This window comes from Aulostomus chinensis, chromosome 3, assembly GCF_037954235.1.
Source record: "Aulostomus chinensis isolate RoL2024-O1b breed Wild chromosome 3, RoL_Achi_v1.0, whole genome shotgun sequence".
Taxonomy (NCBI): Eukaryota; Metazoa; Chordata; class Actinopteri; order Syngnathiformes; family Aulostomidae; genus Aulostomus; species Aulostomus chinensis.
In genome coordinates, this window is record NC_141322.1 from 10,535,317 (window position 1) to 10,551,894 (window position 16,578).

Genomic DNA, 16,578 nt, shown 5'->3' on the forward strand with positions numbered 1-16,578 from the left:
TATAACTGGGATGGTTTACTGTTTTGTTTGTTGAAAAAATACGCCCGGCTACATGACGTTTCCTGGCTGAGCATTTGAGGGAGCTGTTCTTTGATTTTCCTCCCTGTCTCAGTGACACTAGCAGAAGCAGACCAGTGAATGATGTGCCTTTGGTAAGCTATTCTGTTTGAGGACTGATCTCCACTTCAAAACCCCAGCGTGAGGACAGCACTCACCTCTCTTTCTTCTGTTCTTGCTGGCAGAGGAGGCCTTCAGCAGTAAAGGATAAAGACCAAAAGTCTTCCAAGAGAAACTCTTCAAAGGCACAGTTCATCTGGCAAGTAAAGACCTCATCAATTCACTTTTCCCCTCTAACATCACTATCCCTTCCACAGAGCTGTGGTTGTTTATGAGCATCATTCTATTTCGACTCCATTTTTTTTGCAAGGGGTTGCGTAAGATGCTTCTGATATCTAGTGAGTGACAAGGGGTTATTTTTCTTTGGGGGGATTTGCCTGTTTTTGGTGACAATTTCTCACATCGTCCCCCAGGGTATGCGAAGCACATAGTCAGGCTCTGCGACCTGTCCCCTTTCCTCACTTTCATTTTCCACATCAGCAAGAAGGAAACTGCCAGCTCGCCGCTGTGCCCCTGCCCGCCTTCTGCCCACTGACTAAAAGTCAAATATTAAGGGGGTCTGTTTTGAGCTCAGCCTAATTGATTCCTTCCGCCGGGTGCACACATAATGGGCTGACAGCAGGCGATACCAGGCTTTGTCAACATTGGGCATGGTGCCTGACACTCAGGACGGCACCCCAAGAAAACCCCCTATGAGTGTGCCAACCTGAGGCACCACACACAGAGAAGCCACTTGGCAAGCTTCATAGTAACAACACAGAAGCAGCTCATTGTTTCGCTGCGTGTCATGTCCTATTGGCTGGCTGGAAGTTGAGTCTATTTGTAAGGAAGTGGCTGGCTAGAAAGAGTGTGTGTATGTGTGTCATACATTGTCACACTTGGGGAAAAAAATCTCTTTGGACCGCTTGCATAACTGCTCGACTAACTTTCTAGAGCAACGGTCCTGAAAGAATGTTTCATGTGAATTCCACAGATGACCCTTTTCTCCCACACTCACCAGCTTTCCTGCTGCTAAGATAATTGCTTTAATAGTTTTTTTTATCACTGGTGTGTGTAACAAGGAGCTTCCCAAACACAGGATGTCATCGCTGTCTCTCCTGTGGAAAATGCAAGACAGCTGGTGGAGATTCTGATTAAAGCCCCTTATTTGTCGCTGACAGTGTTTTACCCGCCCTTAAATACGATGTTGGGATAATTAATTGAGCAGTGAAATGGTGTCCCTCTATTTTCTGCTCACCCTAAGAATTTATAGGCCATTTTATGTGCATCTTGAATTGGCTTTGCTCCCCATTTATTTTTAATGCTCCTCTATTGCTAAATCAGAAGAGGGCACAACCAGTCATGTTATAAGATGTTCATTAAGGGTAGACATTCATCAGCAACAATTTTCTCATGAATCTAATTGACCTTTGATCAGTGTGATCCACAGGAAAGGGTTAAAGGTGCAGTCCTATAGGATGCTAGGAAGAGGGAGGTGTGTACAGTTGAGGTCAGCGAGCTGGCCAATGGGCGCAGTAGTTACTGTTTTAGGGCCATGCTTCACACTCTGACTCCCTAATTATGACACAAGGGTGATAAACATGATCGAGCTGATTCTTATTCATATTTAATAGAGGAGGAGAGAGAGCGCAAATACAGGCAGAAGGCGATAGAGAGTGGGTTGCTGTCGGGTGTGTGAGGAGAACGTTTTGAAGAGGATATAATCACAACATGTACATTTTCCACCCATGCAAATCCACAGCATTTTGCACTTGAATGTTTTCACATCTCATTTCAGTGTGACCAATCAGCTGCACACTCAATGAACAGTCTCGCAACTGCTTCACTAGTCAAGGCCCTGAGAGGTAATCACACTGTCCTCTCCCCCAGGGAACTGAACAGCCGTTTCATTTCTACCTTCCATCTTCTTCCTTTTTTGCCTGAGACCCCAGGTGGGGGTCTAGGATCTGATTGGTGGGGGTCATGATGATAACCACAGGAGGGGCGACAGTTGGCTGCCTCTCTGATGGAGGGCTAAAAGGAGGCTCAATCCAGTTCGAAAGACCACTGCTGTGACCTTGACCTGAGTCTTTGCAGGGGGGCAGGCGGAAAGGAGGAGGAGGAGGACTGGGAAGGTGAAGTCATTAATACAGGCTGATAGGCAGGTGGTTTATCCTTGTCGTTCTCTCTCTCTTCATTTGCAGGCTTGTGTAGTCAAGTTAGGAACCTTTCAAGCCGCTAAAATAAGTAAATCCGTATATTTCGATTTTTCCCTCCTCTGTGAGTGAGTTCGATAGTTTAACTGTGTATGCGTTCAGGGGTCTAGTGACTGCATCACACTTTAATATAGCTTTTCAAATATATCTGGGGAAGTATGACTTCTCTCACAACATAATAGTTCCATTTCCAAATGTATACAAACTGAGGGGTTTTACCTATTGATATACACACTGCTACTACATGATACATGCCCTGGACAATTTTTAGGTACGTTGATCAGGCATCAAGGGATTTGAGCTTATTTGCTTACCGTTTCAGGCACTTCTGCTCTTGGTCCCACATACGTAAGCAGTTGGAGCTCCACTGTCAAAAATAGACATGGAGCTTGTCTTTCCACAAATTCCACCCATCAAGCAGCACTCTAAGCCCAGGTCATTTATGTGGACTCGCAGCACAACAAAACAGTTACAGAAAATGTTACAGAGAAAATTGCAGCAATGTGAACTGGTAGTTACAAGCAGTGTCATGGAATCTCCAAAGATTCGCCATGTCAGATCTCCAAGTGCATTTTTAGGAGGTTTTCATTCATCTGAACAAAGCCTAACATTGTTGAGTTGGTGTTGATTTAGAAAAACACGTCTGGAGGGAAAGATCATAATCTTTCACAACCAGAGAGAAATAACAACCAGAGAAACACAGATGCTGCCTTCTGCTGTACTGTTATTGTTTACCCAGTGCGTTCATGATGTTGATGGGACGCACCAGAAAAATGAGAGGATACTTGACTGCTAACAATGGGGAAGTGGTCAATCGACTTTCTTTTTAGCAGATTTATGTGGGGCCGGGTTTAAAAAGCCTGCAAGTGCGTGGATATATAAAGTGGCATGATATTATTAGAGTAATAGAATAATTTATAATGGTTTTATTTTCAGAGTCAATGATTTATTTTAGTGCTAATTTTGTAGGCAATGGTAATTTGTGGTTACTGCTGATACTAAGTTATACTGACAGGTATTTTAATATTTTACTGCTTTAACATTTAAGTATGACCTGATAATGACATTGGCGCCTGCTGACAGCTGAATGCTCCAACACAGCGTTAAAGCAAATCTTTTTCCTGTTGAATATTTTAGTTACAAATAAACTTTTGTTTGCTGTTTAAAAATACTCCTAAAAGTTTGTTATTATTTATGCTCAACTGAAATATGAATATCAAGCGCTGAAATTTATTCAGACATCTTTCTTTGTAGCATGCCTGGAGACTGTGTGTGTGTGTGTGTGTGTGTGTGTGTGTGTGTGTGTGTGTGTGAGAGAGAGAGAGAGAGAGAGAGAGAGAGAGAGAGAGAGAGAGAGAGAGAGAGAGAGTCAAAGGAAGGCCAGGCCTTCAGGGAGAACCAATAAGCCTCATGTGAAAGGAGGCCGACCACCACCTGATCAATCTGAGCCCTCATTAAAAGGCTGCCAAGGCCTTTGCAACCCAATACAATATCAATACTGTAGCACCTCAGAGAGTCCTCCAGAGCTATTAGGCAAGCCGCTGGCAGCTTTACTGTCATTACTGAGCAGGCAACATGCCAGGCACCCCCTTAGTGGGCCACTTAGGCTACCCCCGTGGTCCCAAACACAGGTCAGGACAGACAGATGGGCTGTCTGGGCAGCTGTCCCACGATCAGGCAGAGGGAGATGGATACTGACCTGTAGAAGAGGAGACAGCCATACACTCTTCCACAATGTGGAGGGGTGATGTGGGAAGTGTGTGCACTGAATGTGTGTATGTTGACTGTGTGTGTACGTGTTTGTGTGTTGACTCTATGCAATTAAACCCCACTGTGGTTTCATGTGAAGTATATTTATTTGCTGTTGGTATTTTCTATTCATGATCAACCAGACTGTCACACATTTATGTTTGAAATGAACAAAATGGCTCCCAACAATCCTCATTCACATATTCACATCCACATACTGACAGTGCTCGTCAAGAGCAAGTAGGGGCTACAGAGTCTTGCTCAAGGATGCTTCCATGCAGTGTGTGCAGAAGCTGGGGATCAGACAGCCACTCTTCCTCCTGAGCTGCACCACCTTCCAAAAAAGACTTCCACTGAACTCTGTAGGTGTTGCTTCAAATTTTAAGAACCCTGCCCAGGGTTCTGGCACATGTCCTATGATTCCTGCTGGGAAAACCACCAGGACTGAATAGTGCTCTGTGGCAATTTCTGAGTAGAGCAAATGGAGGGACTATAAGTGGCCATACACAGAAGGCCTATGTAATTCAGACCATTGTGCCGAGGTCTCCCCTCCGTGCTCCAGTCTTAACCCCCTGTGTGGTTCCGATAGGGGAGGGAGGGATCAGTGTGTGCATCTCTAAACCCTCAGTAATCCCATGACAAAAGACCCCACAGAAAGCCAGCTAGCAAACGTGGGGGGTTACAACAGCGAAGGGGAGGAGTGCAGAAGCGAAGAAGTGGTTGTCCCTCACCAATCCCCAAGGGTATGCTTAACATGAGATAAGATGACGCTCTGAGCACCCACAGACCCCTGTCACCTACTAAAATGGTAAAACATCTCACTGCTGTGTAGGGCCGGCTTCTTTGAGTAGTCGAGTACCATTGTTTTAGTGGAGTGCCAGAACCCTGAGGCTGTAAGAGTGATCACTCTCTCGTAGCGGAACTGTAACTTCCAGCCAGCATATTGATTTGATATGTGATTTGGTAAGCGGCAGCTGTTTACTGAAAGATGAAACCAATATTGTCTGTAATCATCATTAAGTCAGAGCCATTCGGAGCACTCCCCTCTGAGGTGATAACTGGAGAGAAATGACACATAATTAAAACACATCAAATGCTGCTGCTGAAAGCATGCAGGTCCTGTGTAACATGATCTAATTGTGAAGCTTATGAATAAGAGAAGACAGCATTGTTTAGAGAGATAATTGTATTATCCCAAGCAAATCCCAATAGTATTCATCTCCTCAGGCTTTCCCTGATCATATTGTGTATCATGTCTGACTTCTCATCAGTGCTGCACTCATGCAATGCAATGTCATATAGAAGTCATTCGGCTGCACTGGGGTCTCGGTGAGGTAGTTATGTCAGTGGAACAATGAGCCCCGGCTGATTTGTCTGTAATCCATTTAGCTGAGATGTGACACACTGTAGGGGGGCTTTGCCTCTGGTCAGTAAGTGCCAATAAGAAACAGCCATCACTCAGTGGGCTGCCTTGTCCACCAGCTTGCTCACTTGTTTCAGCTGTCAACCCCTGTCTCAAAGGAGCTGGTGATTGTGCCGCTCTCTCAGACGCACCACAAATGGCTTTCCCATCCAAACCTCAATGGGACAGGAAAGGCAGGGACACTAGAGGACTGCAAAGCAGGCGCATTTCCCTTCGACATCTGAAAACCCCATCTGAAGTAAAAACAGCTTGGTATTTACAAAACACCATTGACAGTTGCTCATTCTCTCAGTCTTAAACCCCTAGAGGTGGGGCTGCGGGGGGGGGAGGGGGGGGACCCAAGTCAGGGACAATCGGGACTCTGTTTGTGTTTTCTCTAACACCTCTGTGTTCTCTTTGGGCTCTCTTGGAGCGTACCACAGGGGTGTAGAGAAGGGGGGTAAATGTTGTGACCCTGCCGTAGACCCTGACTGAAGCCCCCTTCAAAAAACCTGCAGACCACCACGCTAGCCCTAAATGCCATACGGTTGTTGCTGGAAACGGAGAGGAAAAAGGAGGCAGACATGTGTGAATCAAAACTGGCAGTTGAATTCAGTCTACGACCGTCATCACGGCAGCAGGTTTGGATGTTATTTGTGATGTGGCTGCAATCCAAGCTCGTTATGATGAACACTGTCTCTGGGTGAATTTGTTAAACCCGGAGGAGACAAAACAGCATCAGAGATGTCCCCCTGCCGCTGCCAGGGCCGAACAATGTCAAAACAATTCAACACTGTTCATTTCCTCCAGATTCAGAGATAATTAGCTGAACTGTTGTTCTCTCCTTTTATGTACTCTTGTCAGAGAGCAATTTGAAGTCTTATACACAAAGTGTGAGTGTGTGTCTTTCGGCCTGTGTGTGTGTGTGTGTGTGTGTGTGTGTGTGTGTGTGTGTGTGTGTGTGTGTGTGTGGTGTACATTTATAGTCTACAGAGCAGACCCAGGGAATCTGTCACAGCTCTTTGTTCTCCAATGAGAACACATCATGACTGGTTCTTTCTGTTTGAACTGACACACACCATCATACATTCGTTCCCTTCCTCCCATCTGTCTCTCCCTTGCTTTCACTTTTTTCCAGCAAACTATTCACCCAGAATCCCATCTTCTTCTTTTGCGTTAAAACCATTTAAAACATAATGGGCCCGACGGATCGCAGTATAGCAGGGATGGAGCTGAAACACACATGCATGATTATTTCTTTCATTTTCTGTCCCTGGGTGTGGTCTAAGCTCTTTCACTGTGTGGAAGGCGAACAAAATATGGCAGTAGACATCCAAGGATACTATCAATGTGGTTCCATGACTCCATTATCTCTAGCGCTCACTTACAGGGTGGCAGGGCGGGACACTTGGTGAGAGGCAGCGTACAGGTCGCTAGTCAGTGCATTTTACATGACATCATGACATTAGAAAACATTGAATTATTATGTTAGTCCAACTAAATCTAGACATTGAAAATATTCGTAAATGTCGGGGGGGGGGGGGGGTTGATGGCCACTAAAGTAAAAATCCTGAGCAAAGACCTTATTCTGTCTCAGCCTAAAGGGTCATCATCTGTAATATTCTATGAATCTAATTCCACCATTCTAAAGGCATGCTGCTGTCGATCGCATTCAATGTGATGAAAAAATATGAACTGGTCTGAGTGTCATGGGGTGTAAGGGAGCATACCGCCACCACCTATCTCACTGGAGATGGACAGACGTAACACAATTCTTCCCTGCTCATGTATAATGGAACAGCAGTAATCCAATTAAAAGGGATAATCGAGCTATAGCTGTTGCCTGACATGACTATGCATGTAAACATGCTTTATGTTTGTATTTATGAATTATTCATTGATTAGTATGGGTTTTTTTTCCTGTGAATGAATATTAGTTGCATAATTCTAGTCACTCAAAGGAGGGCTAGGAATTTAATATAAACATTACACTTGCGTGTGTTTGCAGTTTCACCTCTTTTCTCAGGGCTACAGAGTCACTGCAGGATTAATGTTCTGTTGAGTACCATATTTACTCCCATTCATATTTCACTGCTGCAGCAGCACATTGCACACAGCATTAAAGTTCGGGAAGAATGTTTTGTGTAAGAAAAAAAAATGCACTCACACATACATCAATGTAAGGACAAACAGTTAAACAGTAAATGCAGAAACTGTTATTTCACACTTGAGTCTCCTCGTGCAGCAGAAACCTCATTTTCTCACTTTTAAAGTCAAACCATTGCTCTTTTGTGTCTGCGTATTCAAACAGAAAATTGCTGCGCAGGTTCTGACTGTCATCCTAAAATGTCTGCAGAGTGCCAAGCTTATCGAAACCTGAGGGAAATCTAAATTAAATCTTCCCGGTGAATGGGATCAGCCTGCGCATTATCTCTTGTCATTCTCAACGATTAAAGTTAGTTATTAGAAAGTACAGGCACATTTCTCCAAAGAATGACCAGGCGCTATTTTAAACCAAAGAGCAGTTAGAGAGTCATTGAATAGGATTTCAGGGTTGTCAGCGAGTGAGAGAGATTTTGGACAACCCTGTTATTGGAGCCATTGTGCCATCAAGTCAACATTAATAATTGATGGCTTGGAGGTCACTGCTTGTGAGTCATGGGGGACTCAGCTGTGCCCCCAAGATGCTTTAAAGCAACCATCCAAACGAGTCTGTCCTCTCCAGAAGACACTGGCACGCTTGTTACAAGTGCTCAAATTAAATGTTTTCATTCTGTTCCAAAGCTGAGACTGTGACAAAAATCAGCTGATAGATACTCAGACACCAGAACACAATTGACATTGGTGCCCCTCAGACTGTCTTTAACGAGGCTTCACTGTGTGTTTTAAATGTAAACATTAATTCAACGATTATAACGGTTCATTCTCTAAACCTTTATCAGGTAGTGAGTGAGGTTGCAATCCAAGAACACAGCAGATGGAGAGCTTTTTCTGCAGGGGCTCTACGAGCAAGGAAAAAATTTAGGAACAAATTTACAGTCAGTTTCTGATAATTATTAATACAATCTACTGAGAGCTGCGCAACTAGTCAAAGCACGTAGGCATGCCTAATGAGGGTACAGGTATTCTACTAACACAATCCCAGCTTGTTACTTGTAACCACGCCAAAATAATATGAATGTTACTCAGGGGTCTCTCCAAACACACCGTGGCAATGGGACAAAAGAGAGGCAGCAGAATTTCAGGTTCTCTTACTAGAACTGCTCCTATATGTTTCTCTGTAACGCAGGGAAAATTTGAGAAAAAAAATCAGAGGAAGTTTCTTCCATGCACTGTCAATGGAAAACACTCTTAACACCTTACAACCCACAAGCTCTAATTAAGTTTATGTAAAAACTGTTGACTCTGATGGTAACTTTTTAAAGATGTTGCCTATAAACATTTTAGAACATTTTATGAGAAAACAGGAACAGGAACATTCTGAGAACCAAATGAAAACTTCCCACTTAAAAATGACTGGACTGTTATATGGTAATATTCTCAGTGCAGTGTTTTTAACGCAGAATTTTGAGTTGGTTTCTCTGCAGTGCTTCCTCCAACTAAAAACTATAGCCTCTTCTACAACAAGCCTCTGCAAATACTGCCATAAAACTCACTCCTACGTTGTGGTGCTTTGCTTATTTGCACTTAAGCAAACAACACCACCATAATGCCAATATGCGTTGTGAATTTAAACAGAATTCCAGCATTTCACAGGAGACTATAATGTGTAAATTCCACAGCTACAGTGAATGAACTGTTTCATACGGTCATTGTACCTGGAGTTGTCTTAACCTCTGCTGGAGGATTTTTTTTTTTTCCACAATGGTGTATTGATAATCCAGTCCTTTGTAACAGGATTGTATCACAATTAGTTGTGAAAAAAATAGTCAAGTCAAGTCAATTTTATTTGTCTAGCGCCAAATCACAACAAAAGTTATCTCATGACACTTTACAAGTAGAGCAGGTCCAGCAACACACTCCTTCAATGAATTTACACCCAACAATTCTCCATCAGCAAGCACATCCTGCAACAGCAGCGACGAAAACCTTCCTTTTAACAGGCAGGAACGTTGAGCAGACCAAGGCTCAATGGGGACGGCCTTCTGCTTTGACCGGTTGGGGGGGAAGAGAGCAGGAGAGCGGGGCAGAGACAAAGACAGATCATGTAGGAAGACATTTATGCAGAAGGAAAGAGTGGGACAGAGATAAAGAGAGAGAGAAAAAGAAGAGACTGATGGACAGACGGGGACGTGAGCAGGTGGAGCTACGGGTGGCAGCTTGAGCCTCTTCAGGTCTGCAGCCTCCTCCAGCAGCACCCGGGATCTGGGATGAGGGGAGCCCAAAGGCTCCGGAGAAGAAGATGTGTTAGTAATATGTATGAGTATGATTTATGTATGACAAATATAGGAGGACAGAGAGGAGTAGAGAGAAGCCCAATGCACCATGGGAGATCCCCCGGCAGTCTAAGCCTATAGCAGCATATCTAAGGGCCAGCCTAAGCAGCCCTAACTATAAGCCTGATCAAAAAGGAAGGTCTTTAGTCTGCTCTTAAAGGTCGAGACCGTGTCTGCATCCTGGACCGAAACTGGGAGACGGTTCCACAGGAGGGGAGCCTGACAGCTGAAGGCTCTGGCTCCCATTCTACTTTTAGAATGAAAATCTTGTGGCAGCCCTGTTTCATATACGGCTGTTCAATGAATGACACAGGACCTTTATATGCATTTTATCTTTCAATATGACATCATGACAGCTACATTTTTTGCATTCAATAATAGTGTGAAACTGTACAACTTTGCAATGATCATAGTAATTGATTGGGAATTTAGAGATAAAGATATTTATATTTAAAGAGAGACATCTAAAGATATTTGACTGTTTGTCCATTGAATTATTAATATTTCATACATATTGATATATATACATTCATACACACACACGTGTGTGTGTGTGTGTGTAATATGAATAAACAAGTTGTATTTTCAGCTTTATTGTGGAGTATTGAGCGAAGTTTTTATGGTGTGTCAATGTAGTGTGATATACTTTTATCATGACACATGTATCATGATATATATTGTAACATACAGGTTCTTTCCAATACCGAACCCCGGAGCAAACTGCTGTGATGTGATTAATTGACCCTTAGTTCCAGAACCTAACCTTTGGGATCAGATGATCAGAAAACCTAACAGTGTTTAACTAAACCACAAATGCTCATCTAGGTTGGATGTGGAAGCAATGTTACTGATGTGTAGTGGAGCAAAGCAGTATAGAATGATAGATGAAGGATGGCAACTAAGTAACCCCAGCTTCCTATTATCATGAAAAAAGCATTCCATACTGTATTGAGAGTGACAAACCCCTCCTTCCCTGTCCAACACACCCACGCACCAACAACTAGAGAAAGTTACCCTCACATAGATGCATGCCATTGCTGGATTTGCATCTGAATGACAACTTTTGTTGGTAAATTCAAGGGTCCTTAGAGATTTTTCGAATTCTGTTCAGAGCTAGCCAGGCCGATGAGAACAAAGTCACACGTTAGCACAGGCCTGCCAGCCTGAATTATGACCGAGGGGATTAGCTTGCAGTGCTGCAGTCAGCTCTGGATATGTCTGTTTAAACTTTGCTGGCCTGTTTACAGCAGCACTGGTGGATTCAAAACTCAAGTCATGTCAAGAACAATGCAGAAGAGATGTGAAGGTTCTCTGCTACTGCAGTCTGATTTATTCTGTTCTATTTCATTTTATGAAAGTGTGTTTGGGTAAAATCCATCTGGAATGGAGGTGCTTGGGCTTTGTTCTCTCCAGACTGTATGCCTGGAGGTTCTTTCCCTTTCTCACGCTCTCATGTCTTCTCCTCTCCGTCTCTCTCAGCTTCAGAACATGTGGGACGGAGAATCCAGGAGTCTGGTTTTCACCTCCATATTTCATATCTCATTATGAGACATAGCTGATTCAATTGTTGCTATGCGTCATGACTCGGCCTCCTTCAATATGTAATAAATGTCTATTTTTTGTTTTTTTCATATTCTGACAGTGTTTCAGACCTTCTCATGGGGGTTTCACATTTGATGAATCAGACTTTATCCCTGTTTCAAAGCCTACTGTGTTTTATTTATAGGGAAAAAGTACATTAACGCCTCTGCAGAGTCTCTGGAAGATTTATCAAGCGCGCTCAAAGCTGCTTCTTCTCCGCCTCACTAGAGCTGTGAAACTCGGGAGTGCATATGAGGGTTGTTGGGCCCTGTAACGTATCTGTCTGTCGATCTGGTGTGTGTGCTCTCATCCCTCTCGCCACTGTCGTACCAACATGCCCGTGCTGTGACATGGCCAACTCTGTTGTCACAGCATTTATAATTCAGTCTTATCAATAAATGATGTGTGCTATTAAGTTTTTATTTGGTGGCAGTGCTGATGTCTCTCAGAGCCTCTTTACAAGCAAATGACTTAGGAGCAAAATTTTCCTGCTCTGCTCTGACTTCCAGGCATCACTTGGCATGAGTGTAACCTCGGGTGATCTTTGTTCTTCCAACATGCTTTTAGAGGCTTATTCCCCATGATATCATACTCGGCTCGCTCTACCTCTCTCCCCAGTGCTTTCCCTGCAAACCCCTCGTCTTTAATGAGTTCTCTGAGAGTTATATTTACTCATGTTGTCTTGTGCTTCCGTTGAAATGGCAAAAAATCCTCTTCTGCTCTCTTATCGAGCTGAATCAGCTTTGTTGTTTTGCAGTTCACCTAGTGCAAAGAGCTGATGTGGGCAGAGTGCTGCAGAGGAAAACCTATTCTTAATCGTCTCCAGCTTTATGAATATATGCTAGCCTTCACAGTAGTCATGTTGTTCAAGAGTAGCTGGGCTAAATGCTCTTGTTTTCTCATATGTGTGTTTCCTTTGCTTTTTACTTGAGCGGTTTCATGTAGCATCTGCCACCCAGAGAGATAATACGGCTTGATAAAAGAGAGGGGGGGAGCAAACTGGAAAGAAAGGGCTGTATGTGTCAGTTAGAGCTGATAAAAGCCTGAAAATCCAATTAGTCATTAGCATTAGGGGGGTGGGAGAGGGCCTCACTGGAGTAATGTCAGGAAATATCCACCTCTATAGCATGTCAATAACACCTTATTTACATTCTTGGCTATTGATAGAACAGCGTGGAACACTGAGCTTGATGTTTTCCTCAACCTATATTTGCTGCTCTTCCCTGACAGGTTTTGCAAACATCAGCTTTTTTAAACACATAAACAAGTATCAAACGGAAGCACTGAGGATTGTCTTAATTTGAGCACGCTGAATCCATTCTTTATCGACTATGAATGTCCTGGAAGCCATTTTGGTGAAGGGCTATTCACTGCTGATCACAGACAGCGCTGCATGTGTGTGTCTGTCTCTTGTCAGTTTTTTATTTTTTGTGGATTTTTTTTCTTTTACTGCTATCTTGTTTTCATCCCATGCCAGATTTGAGAATGTAGGCAGAGAAAAAGCATGAGGAGAGAGTGAGGACATTTTAAGCAGCACACCGCCCCGGGTCACAGCTCACACACTCCTCCAGGGAAGAACCATACACCCTGAGAGGAGGAAAGCAGAACCCCCCCCCCCCCCCCCCCCCACACACACACACACACACACACACACACACACGTTGCCGGACAGATTTTATTTTCTGTGTGTGTGCACATTGTCACATGGGCATGATGAGTATTTTCCTGTGTAGGTGTGTGTACTTTTTATTTTAAAAATCAAGTCTATGGGAGAAGATGGAGGTTATGCATCTCAATAGTGGGGTTGTTAACAAGCATAATCTGGATTGTGTCAGATCTTGATTCATCAGTTTGACATTTTTTTTTTCCTGGCAATATTTAATGTGTGTGTGTGTGTGTGTGTGTGTGTGTGTGTGTGTGTGTGTGTGTGTGTGTGTGTGTGTGTGTTCAGGTATCGTTGCATGTGTTTTCATGTTTCAAGTTTATTCCCATGTCAGAGTGATATAGTCCCAGTGGGGGTGTAGTTGTTGTCTTGATTTTCAGACAGGGATGCTCTGACCACATACAGCGTGTGGACACATTCACACGATCCCCTCCTCTTTCTGACAGTGGAGCATCTCGGCGGGCATGCGGCTGCTGCTGGTTGTAGACTGTTTATGATCGTATTCACCAGAGTGTCTGACTGCTGTCAGCTTTGATTGTACATGATTAAGTAAGCGTGTTTGTCCTGCATGACAGCACAATAACAGGTTTTTGGAACTGACTGATGCATTAATCTGAAATGCAATATTTTAAGGACTTTTCAAAATGATATCCTATTCAGTGTTGCAGATTTAAAGCCAGCTATCATTTAAAAAGTGGATGAACAGTAACTAATAACAATTGATTTTTTTTGTTTTACTCTCAGGCGCTAGAAAATATTGGGTTCTGAATTTCATCATGAGTAGAAATAGGTAACAACTGCTGTGTGTTTGCGAGGGAGTAAACCAACAGTTGCCATGGCAAACTCTGAGGGGATCTCTGGTAATGAGCAAGAGTTATTAGAGTGCTAATAGGATTGTAGTGAAATTTTGGCATACTGCATATAGTGATTAATTAAGTAGAAGCTCAATTTAACATGTACTTGACAGTAATTGTTATGTTGAATTGACAGAGAGAGTGAAATGAGTTACATTCTGTGCATCGAGGGTGTCTGCTTGTGTATTGTTCTTGGTGAAACTGCCGCATTAACATGCTCAGTTGTTCAGATCCATTTTGAAGTCGGTTTTTCAAGCTTTAAGTCCTCTTATTCCTTCACATTGTCCCCCTGCTCATTGACCCTTGTCTTCATTTCCCTCCTCTCATCCCCTCTTCCTCTAGTCTCCTCACCCCCATCCCCCATATGCACCGTGAGGGTCTCTTGAGGAGGTGAAGCCTGAGCTGGCCACCGGCCCAGGCCCATTAGCCCCGGCCTGGCAGCCATGTGCTCATCACCCCAGATCATTACACGCAGCCAATGACACCACTGTAATGCATCATTAATGATTGATTAACGAGCTGAGCTCAGCCTGAACAGGTTCATTTGTACGGAAGAGCACCCTGTAATGGCTGCACAAGGCTTGCATCTGCTATTTCCTACTGTGTGTGTGTGTGTGTGTGTGTGTGTGTGTGTGTGTGTGTGTGTGTGTGTGTGTGTGTGTGTGTGTGTGTGCGCATATGGGTTTGTGTGTTTTATGCATATCAGTCTTCCTCTGTCTTGTCTGTCAGGTTGAAGGGGCGAGTTGCAGGCTCTGTGTTGCTGTGTGAAACGAGGGATTGAAGAGGTGACTGTAGGGTAGCGTGATGGCCAAGCGGGGCCTCACCAACCCTCTCCCTCTTCTTCTCCTCGTCCTTGTCCTGGGAGGAGTTCTTCCTATGGCTCAGGGCTCCGGCTACCTGTCTGGGTATCGCCAGAGGTCCCGCCTGCAGAGGGACCGGCACATTCGCAACATCCGTCCAAACATCATCCTCATCCTCACTGATGATCAAGATATAGAACTGGGTAAGTAAATAGTTGTTTGTCAAAGTAATTAGTTGTGTTTGTGCGGCTGTCTCTGTTTGTCATCATCTATAGATATTCTGTCCACGTGTATCAGAAAGAGAAAGTCAGCCTAATGCTGCCTGTTTCTGGCCCACTTGAAGTCATGTGCTCCCCTTGCCAGCTCCTCCATTGCTGGCATGAAATGAGGGCGGCCTATGGCTCCCATTGTCAGGATGCCAAACCCTGGCCATCTCCCTACCCGCTTAAGTCCTTTAGCACGTATTGGACTGGAGTGGCTGCATAATGGCCTTGGTGACATCCTTTGTCCACCTCTCATCGCTTGTGTGAAGACTCCCATTGAAAACCAGGAATTTATGGTCAAGCATCTGTTTCCTCAAACAATTACCATCAGCCTGAATAGCTTTTAGTACACATGAGCCCCACTGGGTTACACTTTACCACAAAGATTTATTTCTTCTATTGCTCACGCCCCATGTTTATACTTTCCACTCTGTACCCTCTCTGTTTTCCTCAACAGCACTCTTTTTCTAGTTTCCAACTGCTTTATAGCCCCTTGCGTTTCTTCTATCTATGGTCTTTGATCCTCTATACAACCCCCACCTCCTCTCTCTCTCTCCCTCTCTCTCCCTCTCTCTCTCTCTCTCTCTCTCTCTCTCTCTCTCTCTCTCTGTTATATCCCAGGCTCAATGCAGGCCATGAACAAAACTCGGCATATCATGGAGAAAGGCGGCACATATTTCTCAAACGCCTTCTCTACAACGCCCATGTGCTGTCCCTCCCGCTCCTCTATCCTGACGGGGAAGTACGTGCACAATCACCACACCTACACTAACAATGAAAACTGCTCCTCGCCCTCGTGGCAGGCCCACCACGAGCCACACACCTTTGCTGTACACCTCAACAACTCAGGCTACAGGACAGGTGAGTGACCTCGATGGAAGCTCAATGTTGATTCAAAAAAGGTATTTTGAGAAATAAGATTGAGATGGTGTCATTTGGTCTGTCCTTCAGCCTTTTTTGGAAAGTATCTGAATGAGTACAATGGCTCATATGTGCCCCCTGGCTGGAGAGAGTGGGTAGCCCTGGTGAAGAATTCACGCTTCTACAACTACACCCTCTGTCGGAATGGAGTAAGAGAGAAACACAGCAGCAACTACCCAAAGGTATTCATACACTCTGACTGGACACAGCTCACACACCATACAACTTGATGTAATCACATCTACTAGTAAAGGATCTTAAAAAAACACATCAATATTCCTGACTTATTGTGATTTTTTTGGGGGGGGGGGTCCTCACCCTCACTTACTCATTGGTATACAAATAGTTACTATTGATCTTTATTTAAGAATTGACCCTGCCTTCCAAACATGTCAGGCTGAACGTTGGGTAAATGTCCACAAAGTGATCTACAATGCATGAAATTATTTCGTATGATGATAATAAATCCCCCTGTGTATGAATGGTGGTACAATTAAGCAATAATATTCTCTTGATTTAACACTTTTAAATGAAGGTAATCAGAGTTCAGTGGTTACACTGGTGAAAAAGGATCAATGTAGAGTTTAAAAATATCCT

At 43.8% G+C, this 16,578-nt stretch overlaps 1 protein-coding gene across 6 annotated transcripts in view; it reads left to right on the forward strand.

Annotated features, from left to right (window-relative positions):
* sulf2a (sulfatase 2a) overlaps positions 1-16,578 on the forward strand; it is a 37,913-nt gene that overhangs the window by 11,237 nt on the left and 10,098 nt on the right. For 4 of the 6 annotated variants that reach the window (XM_086198590.1, XM_086198592.1, XM_086198586.1 and 1 more), the window contains exons 2-4: positions 14,727-15,000; positions 15,682-15,921; positions 16,012-16,163. In XM_086198590.1, coding sequence (XP_086054716.1) covers positions 14,802-15,000; positions 15,682-15,921; positions 16,012-16,163 — 591 coding nt within the window. In that variant the 5' untranslated portion in view covers positions 14,727-14,801. Of the gene's footprint in view, positions 1-242; positions 321-14,726; positions 15,001-15,681; positions 15,922-16,011; positions 16,164-16,578 lie in introns of all 6 variants that reach the window. The other 2 variants (XM_086198589.1, XM_086198588.1) reach the window with 2 other exon arrangements.